The 22,199-nt window shown below is 37.1% G+C and overlaps 2 protein-coding genes across 3 annotated transcripts in view; one reads left to right on the plus strand and one right to left on the minus strand.

Moving 5' to 3' along the window:
- Positions 1-22,199, minus strand: part of LOC113113858 (RING finger protein 44) — a 1,123,463-nt gene that overhangs the window by 392,951 nt on the left and 708,313 nt on the right. The window lies entirely within an intron of this gene.
- LOC113113856 (serine/threonine-protein phosphatase 2A 55 kDa regulatory subunit B beta isoform-like) overlaps positions 1-22,199 on the plus strand; it is a 52,505-nt gene that overhangs the window by 19,132 nt on the left and 11,174 nt on the right. Inside the window, exon 1 of one of the 2 annotated variants that reach the window (XM_026280373.1) lies at positions 1,994-2,600. The exons of the other annotated variant lie outside the window; for it this stretch is intronic. Within the exon in view, the coding sequence (XP_026136158.1) occupies positions 2,531-2,600 (70 nt within the window). The 5' untranslated portion in view covers positions 1,994-2,530. Of the gene's footprint in view, positions 1-1,993; positions 2,601-22,199 lie in introns of those variants that run through there. 2 annotated transcript variants of the gene reach the window in all.

Genomic DNA, 22,199 nt, shown 5'->3' on the forward strand with positions numbered 1-22,199 from the left:
AGGAATGTAAAGTCAGTACTGCAAGACTTTAATTAAAGCATCACCATTGATCTTAAAGCAGACCGTTGATGCTGTTGGCAGTGTGTAGCTCTCACTCTAATTATACTGTAAAACAGTCTGTCCCACTCGACTGTCTCCCTCTTTTTTTATTAATGTATCTCTGCATCTCTACCTTTCCTTTCTCTCCATATCTCTTACCCCTTAGCTCCCTCTGACTGACAGATAGCAGCTCTCCCTGTTGATCTTTAAAAGATGCCAACTGGAATTTGTCATCGTCCTGGTCCTCCCTCTTCCCTAACAGAAAATCATTGATTTTCGTCGCCCTGTTGGAATAATGATAAGGATTGTTGTCAGGGGAGAGGAACAGCATGCAGGGTTTGGGCTTAGATGCTTCAGATATGTTCAGTGAGGTGGAAAGGTTTGAAAATCACATGAAGACAGGTGCAATGCAATATGCCTGATTACAGCTGGTCCAGATATGCTGCACACATGCATTCTAAAGGAAACTAATGGGTCATTAAAGTGGAAAATGGCATGTGATGATGGACTATATTTATGAAATTGTCTGAAAGGACAGACTGATTTTATCTGCAAATTGGCTCTAGGAATTAAATGCCTGATGCATTTAGGATCCTTGGCACATTTGTTATGCCTATGTTTTGGTTTTGAATTTCAAAGCAGATTTGTTTTAGACTGGCATCAGGTAGATTACAGTGGAAAATATGCTTAAAGACAGAATGAGAGTAGCAGGGGAAAGTCCCTGCAGAGTTTCATATTAAAATCAGCATGTAAATCAAATCTATCCAAAATGAACGAGCCAGCGGCTAGACTCAAATCGAATTAATCATCGTCTGGTCTGCACACTTAAGGAATATGAGACCCTAAAGGGATCTTACTAGAATCCAGTGTGACAGATTTGCAAATCCTCTGCACACGTATCACTTATCCAAATCAAGAGGCTTGTTCACATTTCAAAATGAACTAGATTTGTATTTCCTCAAGGAAATATCAATGTCTGAAGAATAGTGTTAAAAGTAACTGTTGAAAGCAAGAGAGAGCGAGAATAATAGTAAAATGCATGTATATGCTGTCAATATATATGGATTTCTATTTCTTTTTTTACGTCAAATTATTAACTTTAAATGCAGTGCACAGGCCTGTTTTAGATCCTGTAACTGCTCACCTTCACTTTTACATGCTGTTCTGTTTTTAAATATCTTTTCCCCATCACGGGCTCATTTTAATGTTTCCTGCTGTGTGGCAAAAAATTTATTAAACTACAAATATTCCATGTATTTTCTCGATTAAATGAGTCATTAAACTTGTGCATGCATAATAATGCCAGTAAAAGAATCAGCAAAACGCTGTTTAAAACAGTTTTAGATGGAGTATAGCTAGCCACATCACAGATTTTCAAGAATCCAAGACTCGATACATCGTTTAAGGAAATTTCTGTTGTTTAAGAAAATTTTGTAATCGTTTTAAGAGAGACAGAAACGGTCTCGGTTCAGCGCGCGCAACGCAGGCCTAACGTTTTCGCAGATAGCAGCCTAGTGTCATTTGCTAACAGTTATTTGTCCTATAGACGTTTTAAACAAAACTATACTTAAATTATATATTCAAGTTGTTAAAACGCTTTTCTGAAATATTTTACACGTAAATCTATAAGAAAATGATAAATCTTGACATTACGTTTGTCATGTACTGCCCATGCGCAATGTATTTATATGCGCATGCGCAGTCTGCTTTCGAGCGTCAGTCAAGACATCTTGCAGTTAATGAAATGTTGTTTGTAAAAACTGTTAAAACTTACATATTTTGTGCAAAATAATCTTAATAATAATCTTCAATCAAGGTTTGATCTGAATTAACTGAACAAAACACACAAGGGAAACGTAATTCATTTCCGGTTCAGTAACTATTAAAAAAAGAAAGAAAAAAAAATCTTCTACCCGCGATTGACATGACACTTGAGTAAAATTGCCGTTATCCTGATAGTTAATTTGTTCGCTGTCATTCCTATTGGCACGTGAAGACATTTCAGCACTGGACAGCGCCTGTGTGAATGGGCAGAACTTCCTAAGTACATAACAGATTGTGTGTCCTCAGTAGAGAGAGAGAGAGAGAGAGAGAGAGAGAGACGTGGACGGATCGAGCGCTTGACGCATAACACCGCCTCCTCGGCTCAGAAGGTGGAAATCCTGCCCTAGTTTAACACATTCAGTGCACTTCGTTTACCAGGGTACCAGAGTACCTTACACTGCGCACTCGTTCTACATTCAGCCTTCCAAGACAGGAGATCTTCTAAACGAATTCGCTGGTGCACCTGTTTAAGAAGTGCTTCTCAAGTATGAATTGCTGAGGGATTTGTCTTGCCAGTCGAGCTCCAGCTGTATCACCCCGGGCATCATATCATCCGTCACGTTCACGAGAGAGGCGACAGACACCGCGATGGATCCCTGCTGATGTTCAGGGTCCACGATGGATTCCTGCGTGTCTACTTCAACAATCCCATATAACGGAATCATAAATGGAGGAGGAGAGTGACAGCCGCAAAATTAACAACAGCTTCCTTCGGGACCACAACTATGCAACCGAAGGTATTTGGAAAATCGAATTGAATTCTATTCTCACTTATATTAATGACGGTGGGGGGTGGGGCTGCTCCTCAGGACCCCTCCTGTTTGCGAATGTGCATTGGGCGTTAGTGCTTGTTGGTGCATTGAGGATTCTCAGACTTGGTGATCTTAAGTCTCACATTCATGCAGTGTGCATTGGGTCATTGGCATCATATGAGGTGCATTGTGCTTAGATCACATGCTTTTGCAAGACACCTTGATAAAAGATGTGTGTCATGTTTTTATAGGCTTAGAAGTATTTATAGATCTTGCATTAGCCTAAGCTCAGGTTTTAGGTGTTACTATGGGGCCGTGGCCATTGAGGTATTACGTGTACAATGAGTCAGGATATCACTGGAATAACAGAACTGCAGACATTTTTTTTTGTGTGTGTGAGTGATTATGAAAAGGAAATTCAAAACACTAATGTCAGCATTAAAATAATAATAAAAAAACTCTTAATATAAGACAAATAATCCTAAATCATAATTAATATGCCTAAAAAAATTCCATATACTAGAAAATATGATGATAATTCATGTTAACACTGTTTTTCCATTACTTTAACTCTTCAAAATAATTAATAACCAATATAATAAACTAAAAATGTTTTCAGTTAAACAAAATTCAACCCAGTTTTTAAAATCAATTTTAATATAATTTAGTGAAATTACTTGTATGTCCAATTTGATTATACTTTGATTTCAACACTTTAAATCGAATTTGATTATATTTCAACACAGTCACTGTGCCGAAGGTTTAAAGTGGAAGTAGGTGATTTGTTTTTAACAATGTTTAACCAAGTTTACATTTGATGTTGCTTTTAAGCAAGTAAATATAATACTGTATTCATAATTCTAACTGTGGTGCTGTTTAGCATCTGTCATTTCCCAGTATTTGAAAGAGGTCATCATCAGTTCTTGTTAGGTTCCCAACTACTAATAACACTAAGTAACAGTAACACTGTAAAATCAATGAAATCAGCAAAAGAGGAAGTTCAGCTAACCGACACTTAAAGGTGGTATCTTTCACAGCGCACTGGAAGTTATGCATACTCAGAAATTCCATAAAGGAGTTTGTACATGCAATGACTTTTCCAACCACATATTTAAAATGCAGGTGCAGTTACCCATGATAAAGCATGGCACATTTTATGCAAATACACTCCAGCGCAGGTTTCAGGTGAACAATCTCCTGTCATGTTTAGAGTGTAGATCAGTGGAAAAGCAATCTTTCTGGCCGGTGATTAATGGCTGAGGTTTTGCAAGACAGATATAATGAGCACTGAGCAGAATCAATCTGTAGCCGTTGGACTCAAATGCCTCCTTGGTTTATGACCTGTCTTATGCCCACCCCAGATTCTCTCTAAATCAAACAGTAGCAATGAAGCTCTTGCTCTCTCTCTCTCTCTCTCTCTCTCTCTCTCTCTCTCTCTCTCTCTCTCTCACACACACACACACACACACACCATAAGCTGCAAAGCATCTTTCACTGGCATATCTGGCCCTCAATGTCTCTCGGCTAAGCATAATGATGATGCACATATTGGCCCCTTTTTTAATGATCTAAATGCAAAGTATAAAGCGCATGGCCCAGGTGCACTCAGGTCATGTCCAAATCCACTTTTGCTATTTTAACTACAGAAAAACGGTTGGCGCGCCCAGGCGCATGGTCTAAACGGGTTGTCCCTATTCTCTTAAGGAGTAATGGGCGTTTTTTGGGTGTAACGCGCAATAAACCAATCAGAGTCTCATCTTCCATTCCCTTTAAGAGCCAGTTGCGCTTGTGCCATGACAGATTTGCTATTTACACGGCAGAATTTGGCAAGCGCAAAGACAGAATGACTATCCATTAAGACATGTAGGCATATATATATATATATATATATATATATATATATATATATATATATATATATATATATATATATATATATATATATATAATTAGCCTACAAAAAATTCTTATGCATTGCAATCCTTTAATTTTTTATATTTGGCATTTTTGTGTGCTGCTGTGTGTCCCTGTGTTTAATAAGCAGCGTGTACACGCGTTGTGGACCCACCTATTCTAACACGCTCTTTAAATAACAAAAGAAAAACATTGGGCCAGACTTTAGACCAGGTTTTAGTTGGTCTATGGCGCAGTCTATTTTCAGCTCCTTAAAATAGCAATGTGCCAGCAATGTGCCTGAACACACCTCTTTTTTAGACTAGCATGCCCATGGGCACACAAATGAGCGCAAATGCATTTGCTAATTAAACGGCATGGCGCTGGATGGGAAAATGCGAACTAGCAAACACACTTGCACTGCACCTTCTGTCGCCTTGTGCCGGGTGTATTATAGGGCCCATAGTGTGGCTGACTGCATTCTGCTTGCATTCAAATCGGTACCTGCAATCATAAGCAGTTTATGTTAATCATAAGCAATTTGCCATTTGTCTCACACAATATGCATGTATTAGGTTTTAAAATGCTCTCTCAAAGCACGCATTGCAGAAATAACCAGGCAATGAAGATCTGTTCTCTTTGCAGTATAGTGACATGTGGCTTCAGTGCTGTTCTCAGATGTGTTGCTGCTTGTTTGAGGAAAGAGTTATTTGATTAACTTAATATCTGTTCCAACTATGCAAACTCACAGTTGTTGCTTTAGACCTGCATGACTATGAGTACAAGCCAGGATATAGTCAAATATTCAAGAGTGGGAGGGGCTAAAGGTCCTTGCCATTGACAAACTCATATAGATCAAGCATTATTCAGAGTAAATGAAAGGATGCTTCCACTATTATGAATGCATTCTATTGCACATTAATATTTCTTAATATTTAGACTATATATTTTGGACACTCCATTGTTGCATACTTTTAGGAAATTGTTCTTGTGCTTTTCTATAAAGAACATAAATGAGAGGTTGTGGTCAATTTCAGTTACAAAAATGCATGAGCAAACATCTCCAGTATTTTCAGAAAAACTTTGGATATGCTTATGACATGAATACATTTACAGAAATATAAGTGTAAATTAAGTGCATGTAATGGCTGTTGTGATTTTTACACTTCTGGGTTCAAGTATTTCTTCTTTTTTTTACTACACAGCCCTTGATATCATCTTTATTTCTGTCTTTCTTGAAAACAGCATTAATTCAAAACATATTTGCCACACAGATATGGTTTTAAAATGCCAAAATGATTCACAAATTTAAGTGTTACAGTCTAGGTTGCTCTAGTCTAGACTCAATGAATGTGTGTCATTCACCCCGCCCCCTCATCACATACCCATACTGCCTTGCTCACGTGATGCAGTAGATGATGGTGGTATTTCCCCACTCAAGACATCCTCAGAGGCATAATTGAGGTCCAGGGTTACTTTCGCTCTGTGCTTCTCTCCCGCAGGTTGTGGAGGCTGATAGACAGAGTTTAATAACACAGCACTATAACCGTTGTGTGGTTCAGTCTATAGACACACATAGAAAATAGGCATCTGAGTTTATAGTGGTTGGAATTCTCCATTGGGAGCACTTACACCAGAGACTAATGTGTGTTGATTCAAATTCAAGGCATGGTTTGATTTTGATTATCGAGTGCACTCTTTTCTGAAACAACCAATGCTGTCTGCCCTATGACCCAACAATGTGACCTACCAAAGGACCTCTTCTTTTTTTCCAATTTGTCTAATTTACTAAAGTGCCATGGCCGTAGTAATTGGATTTCGCAGGGGTAACTTTGTAGTCCCAGTAGTGGTTTGTTGGGTCCCAAACCTAATAAAACCCTGACAGAGAGGTAATAGAGGGGTGTTTCAGAAACACCCAATATTGGCATCCCTTTCTTAAGCTTAAAGAGAAATATCAAATTATGCCATGAGGGTTCATAAAGACCTTTTAGGTATGGAGTTAATATTTCAGGAATGCAATAAAAATGCTGTTGATTCATGCATAGCTGACCTGGATATTAGTTTTTTAATAGCTTCTTGTATATTACATCTTTTCAAATTATATCCAAGGGAGTCATATTGGCTCACACTTGGGGAACATTCACACCATTCTCCCGCATTGAATTTGCACAGGGAATCCCAGCATTTCATGCCTTTCCTGTGCTGAAACACAAGTTATGCAGTGGTAGACGTCTTCTCTTGTGGGCTGAAACTCAGTGAAAAAATTGAAATTTAGTTTCATTAGCATAACACATGCTTTCGGGTTGACAGCACTAATAGCTGGAGGATGGATGCGACCATGCTGAGACAGAGAAAGAGATTCTGTTTTTGTCTTCATTTGTGTTGCATGGGTGTAATTGACCAGAACGCTCCCCCTACATGCTTACACATCAGTCCATTCCCCCACCCACGCTACACAACACACTAATGAATGAGAAGACGCCCTGAAACCCTGATAAGATCATCAATCGCTGCAAGCTAGGAAAAAAAACGGAGCTCTAAAACTCATAGGGAGAGAGAAAGATAAAATATTGCCTGGCAGAGAAAAAGCTTTGCAGTACTCCAATCTGCACTGTAGGGATCGAAGCCAGCAGAACTTAGCCTGGATAGACAGTAATGGCCTCACGGTATTGCGCAGGCAGCTGGCCCGGGCTCAGTTACATTCCTGCTTATGTAGGCACTAGTGCACTTAAAGAAGGACATTGACGCATCAAGATTTAAGGTTACCTCATTCTAGGCCATATCTTAGTCTAATATAGTCTAACCTCACCACAGTCTTACCTCATTCTTACCTCACCCCATTTTAATAGAAGATTACCTCAGTGTTGAGGGTACATCAAATAACGTGCATTGTTCACAGAAGACACTTTGAAGTCACACACTAATTGTTTTTAAAAATATTGTTGTGGATTTATTGGAGAAGCAACGCTTTGAAAGGATGTAGTAACTTGTGATGCTTGACCACCTAAAATTCTGTTATTAATAACTCACCCTCATGTTGTAAAATTACGGATGAACCCCTGATATCACATGGATTAGTTTACCAATGTCCTTGCTATGTTTCTGGACCTGGGAACATTTCAGTTGTGTTGCTGTCCAGGCAGGGTCTGACAACTTATCAGAAATATCTTAATTTGTGTTCCAAAGACCTGTCTTACAGTAATAATTGACAGAATTTTCATTTTCGGGTGAACTATCCCTTTAAAGGTGTACTTAGATAAACCTAAGAAAGGTTCTTCATTGGTTGAATGAAGAACATCCATGGAACCTTTCCATTGAACAAAAGGCATTTATAGTGGAAAAAGGTTGTTCAGATTATTAAACTTATATATATATATATATATATATATATATATATATATATATATATATATATATATATATATTGTGGCGAGTGGGGCGGGGCCGAGAGGCGTGGGAACGAGGAGTGAGGCCAGGTGTAGTGATTGGAGATGAGCTACACCTGCGCCACACCGCTGGTCTTGAGTCCCACGTAGGAGATGGAAGGATATAAAACTGGAGTGACGACCGTGAAGGACGAGAGAGGACCAGGCCTGGGACATTATTTTATGTTTTGGCTTTTATTTGTGCGCGTCAGTCGCCATTTTGACGTGCCGTTTTGTATTTATTTTTGATTATTAAAATATTTTGATTGTGCGCCGGTTCCCGCCTCCTTCTTCCCGATGTATATGGAGTTTTAAATATCGTTACAGTGGGACTCAAGACCGGCGGTGGGGCGCAGGTGTAGCTCATCTCCAATCACTACACCTGGCCTCACTCCTCGTTCCCACGCCTCTCGGCCCCGCCCCACTCGCCACATATATATATATATATATATATATATATATATATATACTAAGAAAAATTACCACTGAAAGGTTCTTTAGTGAACCTAAAAAGGCGCTTCCTCTATGGCATCACTGTGAAAACACATTTGGATTTTTTATTTTCAAGCATGTATATTGGTGTGATTTTTCACGAACAACACTGTTTTATTTTAGAAAGGGAGTCATTATAATTTGACATTTTAATAATATTAGTCAATTAAATCTAGCATAACACATCAGGCATGGCACTAGCAACACCAATGTCATGGGTTCAATTCCCAGGTAATGCACAAACCAATGAAATTACTTTGGATAAAATTGTCCATCACATTCATAAATGTAAATGTATAATAATACTAAAGGAGGACAGTTTCTGCTGAAGGATATTTTTTAACCTTAGGAGGTAAATAAACAATATTGGGAAACACTGTGCTTTTAAGAAAAGGTGAATTTAGAGGCACTGTTCATGTATTTGGTTTTACCATGCTCACAGTTTAAGTTAGAAGCACACTGTCAGCACACCAAAACCATTTCTGAAAACAGATTCTTCAATCTGTAATCTCTTCTGCTTTGAAGTACGCCAGCTGAAAATATACAAGCTGAAAACCTTAAAAAAAAAAACACTAAATCCCCTATGCAATCTACAAAATCCACACTATCATGTACCGTAATTCCGCACATAAAAGCCAGGGCCTTTATTTACATGAACTGCAGAAGGTAACGGGCTTTTATTTGAAGCAGGCTTTTATTAGAGGCAGGCCTTTATTTCTAATTCCATCTGTTTGATAAGTAATTGTTTTAAATAACATGTTTTAAATTAAAAGCGATAGTGTTCCAGTGGAGAGAGATCATAACATTAGCACAGAATCAGTTCAGAATCAATCACCAAAAGAATCAGTTCGGTTCAGACGCGCTCTGTGTCAGTCTGTGTCACGCTGAATCACGCATGCACAGTATCATCAGCTCGGACGCGTCCGACAGAAACGGTTGTTGGTTCAGTGTACTGGTGATCTGAAAACCGATGCAACCGGTTCTTGACTCGAGAATGAGAAATCCTCCAGTAGTGGGCATGTATGTTCGTTAACTGACTCTGCTGCACAAATTTTCCCCCGGCCTTCATTTGTCCGTCTTGACCACGCCCCCGGTCACTATAAGAGGCCCGTCGTTTATTTGACTACAGGTTTTTATTTGAGGAATTACATTTACATTACATTTATTCATTTAGCAGACGCTTTTATCCAAAGCGACTTACAGATGAAGACAGTGGAAGCAATCAAAAACAACAAAAAGAGCAATGATATATAAGTGCTATAACAAGTCTCAGTTAGGTTAACACAGTACACGTAGCATGGGATTTTAAATAATATAATAAATAAAAAGAAAACAGATAGAAAAAAAAAAGAATAGAGCAAGCTATTTAGAGATCTTTACACATACACACATATATATAATTGCATAATAAATGAAAAGAAAAATTGAATACAAAAAGATTATAAAGGTAGTTAGATTTTTTAAGAATATAATAAGAATATTGAGTGATAAAGTTAGAGGGTCAAATAAAGATGGAAGAGATGTGTTTTAAGCCGTTCTTGAAGATGGCTAAGGACTAGGTAAATGGGTGCAGAGCCAGTGGTAGTTTTGTAGGCAAACATCAATGCCTTGAATTTTATGCGAGCAGCTATTGGAAGCCAGTGCAAATTGATAAACAGAGGTGTGACGTGTATTCTTTTTGGCTCATTAAAAATTAATCTTGCTGCCACGTTCTGAATTAATTGTAAAGGTTTGATAGAATTGGCTGGAAGACCTGCCAAGAGAGCATTGCAAATGCAAGAGCTTGAACAAGGAGTTGTGCAGCATGTTCCGAAAGAAAGGGCTTGATCTTCTTGATGTTGAATAAAGCAAATCTGCAGGATCTGACAGTTTTATCAATGTGGTCTGAGAAAGTCAGCTGATCATCAATCATAACTCCAAGGCTTCTAGCTGTTTTTGAAGGAGTTATGGTTGATGTGCCTAACTTGATGGTGAAATTGTGATGGAACGATGGGTTTTCTGGAATCACAAGCAGTTCTGTCTTGGCAAGGTTGAGTTGAAGGTGATGGTCCATCATCCAGGAAGAAATGTCTGTTAGACAAGCTGAGATGCGAATAGCTACGGTTGGATCATCAGGATGGAATGAGAGGTAGAGTTGAGTGTCATCAGCATAGCAGTGGTATGAAAAGCCATGTTTCTGAATGACAGAACCTAATGATGCCATGTAGACAGAGAAGAGAAGAGGTCCAAGAACTGAGCCCTGAGGCACCCCAGTAGTTAGATGTTGAGACTTGGACACCTCACCTCTCCAAAATACTTTGAAGGACCTATCTGATAGGTAAGACTCAAACCATTGAAGTGTGGTTCCTGAGATGCCATTTGCCAGTAGGGTTGATAGGAGGATCTGGTGATTAACTGTGTCAAAAGCAGCGGACAGATCAAGCAGCATAAGTACTGAAGATTTGGATTCTGCTCTTGCCAGACTTAGAGCTTCAACAACTGAGTTGAATGTCAACTTCTGAAGCCAGATTGGTTGCTGTCAAGGAGATTGTTGTGTGTGAGAAATGTAGAGACTTGTTTGAACACAGCTCTTTCAAGTCTTTTTGCAATGAAAGGAAGAAGAGAAACTGGTCTGTAGTTCTCTAAAAGAGATGGGTTGCGGTTGGGTTTCTTAAGTAGTGGAGTTATACGTGTCTGTATAAATGATTAGGGGAAAACACCAGTGTGGAGGGAAGTGTTGATGATGTGAGTGAGTGCAGCTATAGCTGCAGGAGAAATGTAATTTATTAATAAGATTCGAGAGGAGTGCGTCAGATACTTAGCCTAATCAACACAGGTGGACCATAATCAAGTAATCAATTATGGTATTTAATGAAATTGTTGTGTTGAAATTGGTGGTGTGAATAGTATATATTTGCCATGCCTCAGCAAGGGAATGAAATGGTCACAAAATCCTATAATCTTTACAACTTTTTCCTTGAGGGCATCTAATCCCATTTCCTTTCTGTGTTATCAAATCTTTACTACTAACATTGTACCACGTGTTATTTTTTTCCACAAATGGTTCTTAGACCTCTCACCCGCTGCCTTGTAATGTCCTTGTTTAAAATAGCTGTGCAGTTCATCAGTAGGGAGGAAGCAGCATAGAGCGGCCCAGCAGGGGTGACCCTGGCACTCTAACCCCTACAACACAATTTACACCCCCATGCTCTCACATCAGGGATAATGACATGCACCACCCCACACGGGCCTGCTGCTATTATTCAAGAGCCAGAGAGAGTGACAGACAGACAGACAGACAGCATCAGTAGTGGTTGCCAACACAAACGGCCCCGGGCTACACTTTAAGACTTTAATCATAAAGAGAAATATTTCTCCAGCCCAAAGAGACCCATTTATAATTCAGAGGGAAACAGTGAGGCACTAATGTTGTTCCCCAGTGTCAGGCTGAGTGCAAGAGGAGGACAAACAGCGAGGGGCCGGTCGCATTAAACATTCAACTGCTGTCAAACTCAGATTGAGCTTTTTATTGAGAGAGGTAGTAAATGAAACATGAGGAGAAACTTAAACTCATCAACTAAAGAATGACTTAGGCTACATTTGAAGAAAAGTATCAATCAGGTTCTTAACAGTATGATCAACATTCCCATTCAAGTAAACACAATGGCTCTGTTTAAAACCAAGTTGGCTAAATTGCTCTCGAACTGCCAATATAGGCAGCTGCCTTCTAACTGTAATTGAACTTCTTAAATGACTGATTTGGTACACCCCATAGGCAGCAATTATAACACATATAAACATTAGACTTGACTCAGGTTGTATTACATTAGCATGTTGCTAAGCTAACATCACAATATTTGAATGTGCCTAAAATATACAGCACACACACATAATGGATAAACTAATCATCTTTTCCTAGAATTTTTTCATAAGGATATGAGCATAAATATAGTAAACATTTCTCCTGCTATCTCCACCACTTTGACTAACTATGCAAAGTTAATTGCAATACATTGCAAGTAATATAATGCAATTAACAGCTTTTATTTATTTATTATAAATAAATAAATGCAGCATGGCCAAAATGAGATATCCTAAAAAGTAAAATATGATTGCCTCTACCTTTTAGAATTGGCTTTCATCTAGATACACTACCGCTTACAATCTCTGAAACAAATTAATAATTTTAGTACGCAAGGACAGATTACATTGATCAGAAATATCATATAAGTGTTACAAAAAGATTTCCATTCCAAGCAAATGCAGATAGTTTGAACTTTCTATTCATCAAAAAACCTGAAAAAGTATGGTTTCCACAAAAATACTAAGCAGTAAATACTAAATATAACCGTTTCTCTACATTAATAGTAATAAAAAATGTTTTTTGAGCGGCGAATCAGAATATTAGAATGATTTTTATGGGACCATGTAACACTGAAGACTGGTGTAATGATGCTGAAAAATCAGCTTTGCCATCACAGGAATAAATTACATTTTAAAATATATTAACAGAAAATTTTAATTTGTAAAATATTTCATAATATGATTTTATTGCGTTTTTAATCAAATAAATGCAGCCTTGGTGAGACTTCTAGCTTTATATTTTATTCCACAAATGTAGTTCTTTTTAGTATCCAGGCAATTGGATGCACTAAATGTAAATGAGGTACTATAAACACACACAGCTTGTCTCTTTTCTTATGCTCTCTGTGGTGTCCTACAGCTTCAGTTCTCCACATCTGTAGTTAAATTATGTATTTGTTAATGATGTGTGAAATTCAAACCAGTTTCCCCCACTCGAAGTTCAGCCCCCTACATGTGGCCTTTCTCTCTGCTCTTTCTCTCAGAAACATGCACAACACATATTCACCCTCCCCTCCCATTCCCTGGAGGCCTGCACCACCTCTCTCTCCCATTTCCACAGGGCAATTTTCCAAAAAACAAGGTTAATTAGTTTTTTTTTTGTAGGTCTCAGTCTCTCTCTCTCTCTCTCTCTCTCTCTCTCTCTCATTCTCTATGCTGTGGTTGGATGCAGGCAGTACCATGACTGTGTGTATCAGAAAGTCACTGACATTGTTGTCGTTCAGCAGGTGGTCATTCTTATTATAACAGCTGAAATCACACTCGTGTTTGGTGAAATTGGTCCAGACCTGCATCATTCACCAGTGGGCCAAAGGCATGTCTTTATTCCACTGTCTTGAAAACCACCAGACATTGACTTAAATCTAGTTATCCATCGATAAAATCCAGAAACGTTAACAAAACAGCAGGCACTGTCTACCACACGCTGTTTTGTTTGCTGTTCTGGCTGTAAAGTATAGATTCACTGATCAATATGATTCAAATTTCATGCTAAAAAATCTAAAGAAAAAGAATGAACATCAAAAGCTGCCTGCTCTCTGATATTAATTTATCAGTAAACCTAAGCTATTGTGATTGTACAGTATATGCTTAGTTTTCAAAACAGGACCCTATTGGAATCATTCACCATAGCTTTTGGCCAGCAGTTAATCTATAGTTGATCTATAACAAGGCATGAAAATTTCCATGAAAATTTAATTATAAAGACAGATCTGACATTCTTGACCGGTCTCACATGCATTATTTAATTTGAGGGGAATTCAGTGTGTATGTTTTACAGTGTAGAAAAAATTTAAAGGAACAGTACATCCAAAAAAAGAAAATTAGATCATCGCGTTCTTACTCAAACTTAACTGATGAACAATCTTACATGGTTTTTCTCCTCGCATAAAGTCAAAATTAAATTGAATGATAGTCTTCAGACTCAAAAATCCTAAATAAACACCACATGTGAATAAAAATGAGTTATTATATGAATAATCATTCATAAATATATTATTTAATTTATAAAAATACATACTTTGCTTTTATAAACTCTAGCATTTAATTGTTTGGGATCTGTATAATTACGCTCAACAAAGTTGTATTTGATCAAGGTAAAAACAGTAATATTGTGAAATATTATAATTCACATTAACTGATTTCTTTTTTAATATATTTTAATATGTAATTTTTCCTGTGATGAAAACACTGAATTTTCAGCTATTGCTCCAGTATTCAGTATCACATGATGCTTCAGAATTCCTTGGATTGTTGTCCAATACAGGAGAAATCATAATTTGTTGCTCAAAAAACATTTCCTATTATTATCAATCTATTATCAAATGATTAATTGTATTATTGTAATACTTTTTTTATTATCTTAATATTTTTTCTTGAAATTGTGATAGAATGCTTAAACAGCATTTGTAAAAAAAAAAAAAAAAAAAAAAAAAAATTAACGATCAGAGTAATGGAACATTGCTGATATAGGGACGTGGAAAAACCATGCACTCTTGTTCAATGTGAACGCCGTATGCTGGAATATGAGCAGTCATTTATTCTGTCATCACCCGGGTGCTGATAGCGCACGCGCACAGATGAGACCTGAACAGAACACGCTGATATCTGTGTTTAAACTAAACTCATTTAAGCTTTGTCAGTTTAAACATTTAAGAGGCAGAGGACGCGTGCTTGCGCGTGCATTGTGAAGATTTGTGCATTTGCTCATCCGAAGCGCGCAAACCCGCCCCTCAGAACGTGCGCAAATATAAGCTCTCTATGAAGTATTGTGTTTAAATGGACAAATTCACACATAAAATTATGTCAAAATGCCCGTTTTGGTAAGTATCCTACAGCAGACATATCCGGCTGAACGTAGGCCACTACCAGTGCATTCTCTTAAAGTGGCAGTATTTATTTTAATCGAACACCAACAACAAACTGCTCCTGATTAAAAAAGCTTTTCTAACTTTTTTATCTAAAGAACAATCTTTAATTTATACAGTCAAATATGCAATGGTGTTTTGCATTTTATTACTTTATTCAATTTTTGTACCTAAAAAATAATGCAAAACCTCCCTTAAAAAATCATTTATTTTATTTTTATCTTTACTCTATTGTATTTATTTGTGCTGTTGCTCATAGTTTTTTTTTTATGTATAGTTTCTCCATAAACATAGCACATTCCGAACCATACCAAAAACCATGACTCTAAAACCGTGAAAAAGTTGAACCGTGATATATATATATATATATATATATATATATATATATATATATATATATATATATATAGACACACATAAATGACCATTTGTGTAAGAAACCATATATTTGGCCTTTCCATTTTTGACATCAAACCTAGTGTAACCTGGTGTCTATTTTTGTTTTGTACATATATGGAGAATTAAGATGCTTTTCAGTAAATAATGACTTAAATGTGTCTATTTCTCTTTTTTTCTCTAGAATCTGTTGTATGTGTGAAATACTTTATGGTGGTTTTTGAGTCTAATGTTATCCATCAACTTTCAATTGTATGTTATAAGAAGAACAGCATCTGATCATCTCATATAATGAAAGCCATATATGTGGGTGATTAAATGAATAATTTTTTTTATTTTTTGGGAGATCTAACCCTTTAATCTGTCCCATACATTGTTTTTGCACACAGTTTGCTCACCAAAAGCAATCTAGCGTTTTGAATAGATGTAAAACATCTCTGAGTACAGATAAGTTAAGGCAGCTGTAATCTTCTTTTACGATTGATCCTGTAATGTGCTGAACTCAGCGAAAGGGCTCTAATCTAACAGACAGTATAACTGTGCATAACAACACAGTGCTCTATCAGATCCTGCAGATTCCATGCAGACATGCTTCCACAAAGGATTTACACACAACCATTTCATTTTGGCTTAACTTCAAAACAAGCATTGATTTTGTGTTTCGGGAATAACTGGATGTTCTTTAGCCCGAGACTGGCTCAGCAGACTCCGACTGACCTACTTTTCCAAACCAGCCTCTCTCTTATGTTTCAGACAGCTGCGCTACGCTGAAACCTCAGTGAGATGTTAAATGTTTGTGAGGGCTACACTTCAAAACACATTCCACTTGTTTTTCCTCCCAATCTTTGCTGACCTGGTGTCTCCTTTTTCTGCATAGTGCCATTTAACATCTTGATATTGAGCATCATCTCGATCTCATTCTCATTTTGCCTTCATGAAAATCAATGTGTAAATCAATATAAGCCAAGGGTGACTATAATAGACTTGGTTCCGGTGATGTTGTTAGTATGCTCTGAACAGTGGGATTTTAAACACCAACTGTGTTCAGAATGTAATACTAGGATACTGCAGAGTGCTTAGTTTTTTGTGGAAAATTGCATGTGAAATAAGAATGAATTGTATAATGCTAAACTTTTTTAATATGCTACACGGTAAAAACAATATATATGTGGCAAGTAAGCTTGGTACAGTCCGAAAAAACGGCGAGGGGCGCGAGGACTGGAATTGAGAACCGCTGATGTAAGGCCTCTAATTTGTGCATAAATGGCTGTTATGTTAAATAAAGTTTACTAACTAACAGTACCTGCACACTGTTGTTGTTGTCTCGTCTCCCCTCAGATGTGCTGCAATGGCGATCATGTGCCCAATTCTCAAAAGACCCACAAGATGACGGCGTTTATCGGATATTACAAAACCAATTATGATACAATGCTTAAATATTGGTGAAAATATCGGCAAATCGATATATCAGTCAGTCTCTAATTTTCATTCACCAACTTGCAACACCACCTTGCTAAAACACACATACGTGGGAGATATGGTGATAAAAAATAACTGGGAAAGCCCATTAATGTTTGAACCAGCTTTTCCAAATAAAAGCTCTCAATTCATCTCAAAATAAAACATTCACACAAGAAAGTTCTCTGATCTATTTCAGAACCAGCTACTATCAAAATAATCTGCCTGATTTTCGCCTGTTGCCAACTACTGCTGTATATATTCTGAAAATATTTATGAATTGTATTTCCATGTCTATATTTATATTCATATAATTTATATTATAAATTAATTAGGGCTGGGCAAGTTAATGCATTATTGCGTTAACACATTAATTAATTAACAGAACAATTATTTTATCGCGCATTAACAGTGTTTATTTTATTATTATTTTGAAAGCCTGGTGTTTACTGGCTCTGAATACACACAGACAGACTGTAGGTCACAGGAGGGGTGGGATGTTGATCAGTACTGGTTTGGGATGGGTGCCATCACATGTTTGAGAATGCAACGAGCTTGTAATCATGACTTCATAAGAAATAGGATAGGATAGGTTTCCGACAGCACGTGAAGGCAGAAGCATTCTAGCTCAGCACAGTGCATCGTTTTGTCAACTTTGTGCTTTATTATTTTGAATCATTTGGGATGGATCACACACAGCCCTCTCACAATATATTGCTTTACAGATCTATCATTTTTGCCGCTAAGAAATGTACACGCACTCATGCTGCACATAACATATCAGACAATGGTGCTCACACTACATGTGTGCCGTGCACTAACCCAACTGAACCATGTTCTGGGCCAACTCTTACCAACCGAGCCTGGGACGGCTAAACGAATCCGAGCACAGTTAAGATTGCCTAGTGTGAGTACACCCTTATTCTCCCGCATCCCGCACACTCTACATCTCTACCCGCCTGCACTCGCCCCTCAAATGTTGTCCCACACCGCACTCTGCTGCATTGAGGTGTCTTATAATGTTATGTTGGAAGCTCTGAACTGAGCATGACTAGTTTTTCTAAAACAAACTATAAAATATTTTCTATATAAACATTAATGCCCTTGCAGTGACAAATAGCTTTGGTTTTAAATTTAAGTTGACTACATTAATGTTTAAGTTGAGATTTACAATATATATATTTAACTGCTATTAGGCTATATAAAGTAATACTGTGTTAAAAAAGCACCGTATTTGTTTAAAGTTTTTGCAAACAAAATGTTATTGTACTTTTGTTCATATTGCAGAACTTTAAATAAAAAAGTGGACAATATAGTACTTTTGAATTCATTATTGAATTTTGTGCATAACAATGCGATTAATCACAGACAATTATGTGATTAATCGAGATTAATTTTTTTTTTTTACTTATTGCCCAGCACTAAAATAAATAACCATATAACCATAACATATTTTTCTGAAATATATACATGCATGTGTGTGTATTTATATATACATAATAAATATACACAGCACACATACATATATTATGTAAACAAAAACTTTTAAAAAATATTTTACAGCACTAGTATATATATTTAAATTTATTGCCATTAAATTAGTCAAAACAACATTAAAATTTGTGGTTGATGTTAAAAAATTATACATACTGTGTAAATTGTACATACTGGTGAATTGGTAAGGGTAGTATGCTAATATGCCATTCCGAACATTATATTTTCGTTATTTCCCATGATGCCTTTGTGATGGGGAAGCCATGATCATACATGCTCAATAGCTGCTGGAGTTGCAGAGATTAGACAGGCTGGCACAGTAACCCACTTTATGGCTTGTGAGTAATGAGACAGGCTACAAATTACAGCATGAGACAGATCATTCTTTCCCAGAAGCAGTCTGGGTATATGAGACCCTGACCTTTGACCCTGCTGTTACAGACATGGGTGCCCGCAGGATTGATTGCCTGCACTCTGTAATGTATTGCCCACTTTATTTGTCATAGGCAGCTAAGCATAAATACATTCAAAATAGATCACTAACCTGTAGGAAATTTAGATGTGAAATCTGATTCCCAACATGTCTGCATCATGTTTCTCCCCTAAAGAAAGAAATAAGAAATTATATTTTGTTTAAAGAAATGAAAATGAATTTGTTCATTATTTTCCGTGAGACTTTACTATAGGCAGTGATCGAAAATAAAATCAGGGGGTATGGTGTGGTCAATATCTTTTTTTTGGGGGGGGGGGGGGGTGTTTATGTAGGTCCTGTAGGTCCTGTAGCATTATTTTACATAATGATTACAAAATTTGTTCTTATTTTCAAATATATATACTGTATATATATATATATATATATATATACTGTATATATATATATATATATATATATATATATATATATATATACTGTATATATATATATATATATATATATATATATATATATATATATATATATATATATATTTAAAAATAATTGTGAGATTCACCCACACCCCTACTGTTCACAGTCACTGAAGTAAGTCAAACAGGGATATCAAATTGTGAACTACCCTCTTCCTGGATATTTCCTTGTCAAACTGTAACATGCAAGGGAACACTGGACTACAGGGCCTTGAAATTGCTTTTATAAAATCACTCTCTCTTTCTGAGTCAACAGATGCTTTGATTATAGGACCCCCCCCCCCCCCCCCAATCTCACATTTCCCTTTCCTTCTCTGCTGTCCCATTTATCCTTGAGTGTAAGATGAGGAATAACATGTCTGTAATTGAGCAAACACATTAAAACATTGTCATCCGTTTTCTCCCTGTCTCAGACTCCAGTGTGCTAATGTGTTTATAATGAGAAAAGGCCTGCGTTATTGCCAAGCAGAGGGTCTACGGTCAGGTGCACCTCAACGATTGATTAACATTGCTGCATCCAAGAGCTGCTTCTGTATCATCACCTTATTTGACATCCAGCTCTTTTCAGGAAGCTTTCCTGAGATGTTTTAAAGCTGCTCACTGTTGAGAAACTAAGGACAGAAAGATAATCAGTAAATGAATGTGCTGTGTGGTCATGACTTTAATTATTTACCTAACACACCATTCCTACTCACCATCATGTTGTTTAAAACCCATAAGATCATTGTTCATCTTTGGAAAACAAATTAAGATATTTTTGATGAAATCCAAGAGCTTTCTGACCCTACATAGAAATAAACACAAATGACATGTTCAAAGCCCAGAAAGGTAGTAAGGACATCATTAAAATATTGCTTGTGACATCAGTGGTTCAACTGTAATGTTATAAAGCTATAAGAATACTTTGTGGGCAAAGAAAACAAAAATAATGACTTCATTCAACAATTTCTTTCCTCCTGTGTCCGTTTTTGATGCACATATGAAGCTCTCGGATTTCAAACAAAAATATGTTAATAAATACATTATAATCAAAAAATTAAACTAAAAATACATTGTCTCTCAGTAAAAGTATGAAAACAACAAGCAGCACAATGTACAGTAGGAAAGAATGTGCTGCTGTGAACAAATCATCCTGTTCCTCAGCTATCTGTGACCATATTTCAGGACTGTGTGTTTCAGCATTCAGTGGCCATGTTCAGAAAAAGCCTACATTTTCTCTGCCTCTCCCCCACTGTGCCATTGACTGGCATCAGACGCTGTAAACCACGCGTTCAGGCTGTTTTACATACGCAGCAAAGTCTTTCAGTCAAATGTAGCACAAGAGTAATGGAAGGGGTCTCCATGGCAACCACTCCCTCCCATTTTCAGTTCAGCAAGCAATAAATCCATTGAGGGTGTGTGGTTTCTCCAAAAAAAAAAAAAAAAATTTCACTGAAGCAGGCTTTCCTACTTGTTACATCTCAACCCCTTCGTCTTTCATAAGCATATTCCACTCCAGACGCAACATTTACAGAAGCAAGTGTGTAGATTTCTACTGTGAGCAGAACAATATAGAATAATCAAGCAATGTGATCTGCTGTTTTGTGCTCACAACCCTTCAAACAAATGTGTCTTTTTGAGTAAGCTAAAAGATTTTTTTTAAAGGTATGAAACCCTCCTTCAGATATAATCGGCCTAGAATCTAGAGGTTCAGAAATATTTGGATGAATACAATCAGTCACAACATTTGTGGTGTTTTGAACCCTATTGCTAATTTAGTTTCATATGCCTGGAAAAGATGACTGCTTTTTGATAGATAACTTTGCTTCTCTTTCTCGGTGTAGCAGTGTTATAATCAGTTTTTCTAGGCTGATTTATTAGATGTCTCGAGTTAATCCTGTCGTATGTAAATTTCTGTCCTCAGTGGTGAATCCTGTGGATTTAGTGTTGAACGTGAAGGATGTTGTGTATTTCTGTGTCAGAGGATAATGAATGGAAGGAAAGGGGGAACAGCCGGAGGAGGGGAGCGTCGGCTCTCTCTGGAGGGGCGGAGAATTCGGAGCGGTTCATGCTGCGGGAATGGCAGCTCTTGCTCTCTTTATCTGTTTAAGTACACTACATTTTTTTCAGCCTTCTGGTTTGATCCAAGGATCCCGTAATGATTTTGAGGGATTATTTTATGTGTTTGTATGCACAAAAACTTCAGTTCTTTTCCTAAGTCTCTTTTAACCTATTTTCTCACAAATGTGGGGCACTAGAACACCTTTCATCCGATAGGTATTGACAGCTTCTAAGAGAGGCAGATTTTAAGCATGCGCATGGTTTTAACATATGCATGCAGATGGAGGACTAATTGCTGTTTTCCTGCAAATCACATGTTGTTTGACAAACAAATGCATTTATGAAAGCTTTTAATTCTGTTGTGATTAATAGATTAAACAAAGCTTATTATTTATTGCATTCTGGTATTGCAGGACACAAAGGCCCTCTCTGAATATTTCATAACACGTTCCCAACAACACTATCTTGTTATAAGAATATTCTGAAGCAGGCCTGAGAATAACTGTCTTATGAGTAAATATTGTTCTGGAAACATCCATTATTCCAATGTAAAATTATAGAAATAAAAATAAGCTCAATTACACACCTTTCCAATCCTGTATGACTTTCTTTCTTCTACGTATGACGTTTAGAAGGATGTTCATGCTGTCGTGGGTCATACAGTAACTTTGTGAAGAAAAAAAGGAAGATATTTAAGATTGGTCATCTTTTCTTTCATTGCAACTTTCAGATGTCATTTGCATTCATGTCAAGTCAAGACATTTTTATTTTAC

The sequence above is a fragment of the Carassius auratus genome, chromosome 14, assembly GCF_003368295.1.
Source record: "Carassius auratus strain Wakin chromosome 14, ASM336829v1, whole genome shotgun sequence".
Classification (NCBI taxonomy): Eukaryota; Metazoa; Chordata; class Actinopteri; order Cypriniformes; family Cyprinidae; genus Carassius; species Carassius auratus.